Below are 6163 nucleotides of genomic sequence, written 5' to 3' on the forward strand. Positions count from 1 at the left end.
TCAGTTTTCAGTTTTGTTTTGTTTCATGAGAGGAGTTAAAAGCCTTATTGAAATGTAATTTGTACACTATAAAATCCACCCATATAAAGTATACAGTTCAGGCCAGGAGTGACAGTGGGTGCCCATTCCAGTGATCAGGAGGTGAAGACAGGAGGATCTCCTGAGTTTATTGCCAGCCCAGTGTACACAGTGAGTTCCAGGCTAGCCACCTCACCAGCCTCTTGACGACACTTCTTCTTGTTCTGGTCCTCTTAAGCTTGCGATGGGAGCTGGAAATTTGGCTCAGTGGTTAAGAGCACTTCTTGCAGAGGACCCGGGTTCGATTCCCAGCACCCACATGGTGACTCACAACTGTCTATAACTCCAGCTTCAGGGGATCTAACACCATCTTCTGACCTTCATGGGCATGAGACACACATGTACACAGGCATACATTCAAACAGAGCACTCATATTCAAAAATAAAACTAAAAAAATTTAATAATAAAAATTAATCTTTGGGGGAAGGAGAAATGGCTCAGTGGTTAAGAGCACTTTCTGTGATTGCAGAGGACCTGGGTTCAGTTCCCAGCACCCACATGGTGACTCACAATTAACTGTTCATGGGTACTTGCATGGTGCACATACATATATACAACAAAACGCTTTTACACATAAAATAAATCTTTAGGAGAATGAAATGTGGGGCTGGAGAGATGGTTCAGAAGTTAAGAGCATTGGCTGCTCTTCCAGAGGTCCTGAGTTCAATTCCCAGCAACCTCATGGTGGCTCACAATCATCTGTAATGAGATCTGCTGCCCTCTTCTGGTCTTCAGGCATACATGCCGGCAGAACACTGTAACTAAGGCTGGCTCCATGCTGAATGCTGGCATTACAGGTATGTGGCACCCATGGTTTCCTACATGCTAGGAAACACTCTACCCGCGGAGACACAGCCCCAGTCCCCTCTCCCACCACCCTTTCTAGGCAGAGTCCCACTCTCTAGCACCAGCTAAGATGGAATTCACTATGTAGTCCAGTCTATTCTGGAATTTCCAGACTTCCAGGCTCATCCTCCTCAGTGCCCCTCAGTGCCGGGATTACAGGTACCCTGAGACTTGTTTTGAGACAAAGGCCTTGTGACTTCGCTACAAGAAACAGGCCGACAGGGTCAGAGGAAAAAGGCCAGATGTGGGAGCCAAAAAAAGAGTGAAGCTGGAGGGAGTTTGTGGGTTCTGGATGTGTTTAAGATGCTTATAAAACTTAAGGACTTGGAGATGGCTCAGCCGGTTGAAGGCCTTTGCCACAAGACTGAGGACTTGGGTTCCACCCTGGGACCCACATGATGGGAAGAGAACTAAGGTTCACAAGGTGACCCTGACTCCTACACCACCGAGGCTGTGGTGTAGTCACACACCTCCGCATACACACAATAAATAAGTAAAATATAAATATATATAAATATAAGTTCATATAATTTAAATATATATATATTTAAATAATGGAGAGGCTGCTGAGGTCTGTAGATTAGGAGGGAGCTGGAGGTTATCCATTCCGTGTCCGTCTGTCCTCCCTTCTCCTTCCTCTAGCCTTTGGTCGGGAGACGGGGTCATCACCCTGTCTTTCCAGCATTAAGTAAGCTAGGTTTCCTCCTCTGGGGCACTCTAGGCCAGATCTGGGGATGAAAACCAGCTGCAGGAGGCGCCGGGCTCGGGGCAAGCCCAGGCCCCTCCTCGGCGCCGGCAGACACCGCTTGGCTGGTGTGTGTGTGTGTGGAGGGGGAGCTCCTTGGCTCCCCTCCCCCTCCCGCAGCCCCGGCTCGGGGCCCTGGCACGTCCGGCGCGCCTGATGCTTTCCAGATGTGGGCCGTGTTCTCCTTCCAACCTGGCCCTGTGAGCCCACGAGGGAGGGGGCAGAGAGCCAGGGTCCCATACTCCCAGTTCCAAAAAGCCATCAACGCGGCTCAGGCCTGTCATCCCAGCTCCCTAGGGATGGCCGTGGCAGGAGGGTCGCCTGGGCCACAGAGTGAGTTCAAGGCCATTCTAGCGCAACTAAAGAAAACTGTCTCAAAATGAAAAAGTCAAAAGAGGGCTGTAGATGTAGCTCAGTGACAGAGCTCTTGCTTAGCACGAGTAAGACTTTGGATTCAGTCCCCAGTACTGGGCGGGCGGGAGCTATCAGAGACTGATATCTTTCCCCGACCAGTCTGGCTTCCCGGTACAGGAGGTGAAAACCGAGTTGGGTTTATGCAGTCAGCGACAGAGACACCTCTCCCGACCCCACCTCTTCCCAGGGTTCCGGGATCCCTGAGAGCCAAAAAGGGAAGGAGCGTCAAGCCCCGCCCTCACTCCCCTTCAGGCCACGCCTCGTCCAACACACCCACTAAGCCCCGCCCTTGACCACACCCACAACACTCCCCCCCCCTCTACAAGCCCCGCCCCGCCGTGTGGTCCGGCCGGGAAGGCGCACTATGAAATTTCTGGTCCTTTGGCCGGCCTGGCTCGTTCTCTGAGTGTCTATCTCCAAGTCCCAGTCTCTGTGTCTGTCTCCTGCCACCTCTCCCTGTACCTCCCATCTGTCCTTCTGTCTCTCTCCGTACTTCGTTTCTCTGCCCCTCTCACCTCTCTCTGAAGTTCTCTTCCTCTCCCTCTAATCCCGCACTTCTTTCACCTTCGTAGGAACCCACCTCCCCTCTCTCACATGCTTCTCGGGTCCCCCAGATCTCCGGTTTCTATCTTCTGCAAAGCTGGCCGGAGAGCCGGGTGGTGGTGGCACACGCCTTTAATCCCAGCACTTGGGAGGCAGAGGCAGGCGGATCTCTGTGAGTTCGAGACCAGCCTGGTCTACAGAGCTAGTTCCAGGACAGGCTCCAAAGCCACAGAGAAACCCTGTCTCAAAAAACCAAAAAAAAAAAAAAAAAAAAAAAAAAAGCTGGCCGGAGATGCCTTGTCTTCGCTGCTTCTGCTCGCGCTCCTCCGGGGACTTTGGCTCGAGGGCGCCCCCGTGTGGCCAGCAGTGGGGCCTTGAGGGCGGCGAGGGTGAGCGACCAAGCAAGTGACGGCTGTGGTGTCCCACGCGACATCTAGAGGTAGTGCTACCCACGCCAGTGTGAGGGCACGTCTCAGATGTGGTGTGGGACTGTGTGACACAGTGAGATTAGGAATGACAAGGAGGGATTAAGTGGGACTGTCAGAGTGAGGTGTCATGTGACACTGAGATTATCGGTGAGACTGTGGGCCGCTATGTGTGGCACTGGGTCTGAGAGAGAAACTTCCTGGAGCCTGCCTGTGCTGTCATCTGTATGTAAATCCACATGCGTTACAGGAGCAGAGTGAAGTCACCGAAGTGATGGCACGAGGGGAACCTGGTGTGGTCAACTGTGTGAATGTAAAAGTGTGTCTGCTACACTGGTGATCACGTGACACCGAGAGGTTGGCCTGTGTTTGCGATTGCCTTTGCAAAAGTGTGTGGTTAGGGACTCAAAGCTGAGTGAGGAATAGAGAGACAGCGTGTGAGCATTTGTAATACAGACTGTGAGGCCCAGCAAAGACCCGTGTGTGTGTGTGTGTGTGCGCGCGCGCGCGCACGCACGCGTGTGTGTAAAACGTGTGTGTGTGTGTGAGGACTGTGTGCCATGTGTATCAGGAAATTGACCAAGAGTAAACATGGCCACACACAAGCACCCGTGGAAAGAAAACCATGTGGTCCTGTGCCGCACTAAGCAATGGAGCGCTTGGCAGACATTCTGAAGGAGTTATTGTATGTCACCGTGTGAGATGTTGAGAAAGTGAACGGAACCTTCAAGAGAAGCTAAAACTGCACGTGTGGATGACAACACATACGCTTGACACTCTAAGATAGGGTACCTGACTGCAGTGGTGCAAGCCGTCCTTGGCGATGGCGTGCTGTGCTCTGAGACATCATGAGTGACAGCGGCAGTGGCGTTGCGCATTGGGTCGAGCACGGTAGCACTATCCAGTGGCCCAGCAAGGTAGTGAGCATCCCTGTGTGGGTGACTTGAGTCTGTGTGCCGCGGAGTGAGTCACTGAGATGCGGGGATGCTGAGGCGACTGCTTTGGTGTGAAGCACTGAGAGGCTGCATGGGACACCCAGGAGAGGCTTATGTGCATAAATACACACACCTAAAGGGTGCATCTTTTCCTGCCAGTGTGAAAGAGGGACCCCAGAGAGAGACACGTGGGAAACAAGAGTGAGGGAAAAACAGGGAGAGAGAGGGAGAAAAGGAGAAGATACAAAGCAAGGAGAGGACCCAGAGAAACAGACCTAGGGCGTGGAGACAGGTGGTGCCTAGGAGAAGGAGGCGGTCCTGAGGGGCTGCACCCCAGGGGAGAGGGCGGGACTGAGAAGGGGACCAGCCGCTGCCTCTCTTAGCTTCTGTGGCCCGCCAGTCATTCCAACCCTGAGCTGCAACAGGTAGGAGGCTCCTGTCCGGGTCCAGTAGCTGCTTGGTGGCTGCCATCTGTCCGTCTGCGATTGAATGAGTGAATGGGTGAAGGAAGGAATCAATGACTTTATAGTTCTGTGTGTCCATCATCCTCTCTGTCCTGCTCATTCCTCACCGCCTCTCTCCTCTTTCCTTGTTCCATTTCCCTTCCAGCCCTGCCTTATCCTCCCCTGTCCGGGTCCCTTCTCTCCCGTCTCCCTGTCTCCTCTGTTCCTCTGTTCCCGTTTCCCCTGTATCTCTTTCTTCCCTATACCCTCCTTTCCCCCTCCTCTCCCTATCGTCTTCCTTCATCATCTCTCCCCCAATATCTCTGTCTCCATCTTCAGTCTATTTTCCTTCTCCATGCCTGTGTGTCTTGTCACTCTGCCCCCTCCCCCGGCTCTTCCTCTTGTCCCCCTCTCTATCCTCAACACCCCTTTGCAGAGCTGGCTGGGTTGACTTGCCCCAGCCCTCTCCCCGGCCTGCTAATGAGCAGAGGAGCCTTTGAGGTAGCCAAGGCTGGGGAGGGGGTGGGTCCCTGAGGGGGGCAAAGGGGGGCAGCTGCTGCTGAGGCCCTAATGAGGCCCCCTCTGCGCTCCTCCTGCCGAGATCTTAATTCTCAGTTTTCCCTGGAGTCGCCGCTAATTGGCCTGGGGAGCTACCCCTCCCTTCCTGGCTCAAGCTCTATCCCCAGGGGGTGAGGGCACCTGGATCAGTAGATTCTGATCAAGCACCTGTGGCCCTGTCCTTCTGACCCTGCCTTCCTCCACCTGCCTCTCAGCCTTCCTTCTGTGTCTCCCTCCTTCCTTCCCCGGCCCCTCTGCTCTTCCTCCAGCGGCCTCTTGGTGGGTATCCCCATCCGGGTACCCCTCCATCTTTCTGTCCTCCTCTTGAGTCGTCACCCCAACCACTTCTCCTGTTACTGGGTCACACCACTGCTTCTCACTACTCCCCGGGGGATCCAGACGTGTTCCAGGCCCCAGGCCCCACTCCTGCCAGGCATTTAACCCCTTTTCTGCCCCAGCCATGTCCAACAACATGGCTAAAATCGCTGAAGCTCGCAAGACCGTGGAGCAGCTGAAACTGGAAGTGAACATCGATCGCATGAAGGTGCGCAGACCCGTGAGGGAAATCATTTGTTGGGGAGGAGGGGGGATCTGCGCCAGGCTCTGTTGGGGGAGGAGCCTGGGAAATGAGGGGTAGGAGGGTGGGGCTCGACCAAGGGGCGTGGCCATATAGGGCGTGGTCAAAATACGGGGCGGGGATTTGGGCGTTCGCCCAGGGACCAAGTCGTTAGGGCGGGTCAACTGCATCTCTACACCCCGCCTGCAGGTGTCGCAGGCGGCGGCTGAGCTTCTGGCTTTCTGCGAGACGCACGCTAAGGATGATCCACTGGTGACTCCTGTTCCCGCCGCCGAGAATCCCTTCCGCGACAAGCGACTCTTTTGCATCCTGCTCTGAGCCCTCAAGACAGCTTTATCCTCCCCCGCCGAAGTATGAATCCAATAAACTTGATGACTTGGTGGTGCCTGCACTTTAGGGGAAACGGAGGCACGGGCAGAACATAGGGGCCACTTTTGGCCGTCCCTTCTCTTTCTTTCTGAGCGTGTGTGGAGTGTGAGCTGTGTGGATGAGAAGCACTGCAACCCCACAAGAAATGAGTACTCAGCCCTGCTCCTTTTTCCATTTCCCACCAGCTTGAGAATGAAGGAACTGAGTCAAGGGCGGTCCTCTTAGTTAC

At 54.3% G+C, this 6163-nt stretch overlaps 1 protein-coding gene across 1 annotated transcript; it reads left to right on the forward strand.

Moving 5' to 3' along the window:
* The first annotated feature begins 4392 nt into the window (after positions 1-4392).
* Positions 4393-5889, forward strand: Gng8 (G protein subunit gamma 8). Its single transcript, XM_057763042.1, has 3 exons — positions 4393-4412; positions 5447-5532; positions 5755-5889. The coding sequence occupies exons 2-3, from the start codon at positions 5449-5451 to the stop codon at positions 5881-5883; spliced, it is 213 nt and encodes a 70-aa protein (XP_057619025.1). The 5' UTR covers positions 4393-4412; positions 5447-5448; the 3' UTR covers positions 5884-5889.
* Positions 5890-6163: the final 274 nt, after the last annotated feature.

Source organism: Chionomys nivalis, chromosome 2, assembly GCF_950005125.1.
Source record: "Chionomys nivalis chromosome 2, mChiNiv1.1, whole genome shotgun sequence".
In the NCBI taxonomy this organism is placed as follows: Eukaryota; Metazoa; Chordata; class Mammalia; order Rodentia; family Cricetidae; genus Chionomys; species Chionomys nivalis.

What these genes read in the sequence shown, in the direction of transcription:
- Gng8 (XM_057763042.1), top strand. Translation starts at nt 5,449, where the DNA reads ATGTCCAACAACATGGCTAAAATCGCTGAAGCTCGCAAGACCGTGGAG. An exon ending in TGAACATCGATCGCATGAAG is followed by an intron (nt 5,533 to 5,754) that starts GTGCGCAGACCC and finishes CCCCGCCTGCAG; the next exon opens with GTGTCGCAGGCGGCGGCTGA.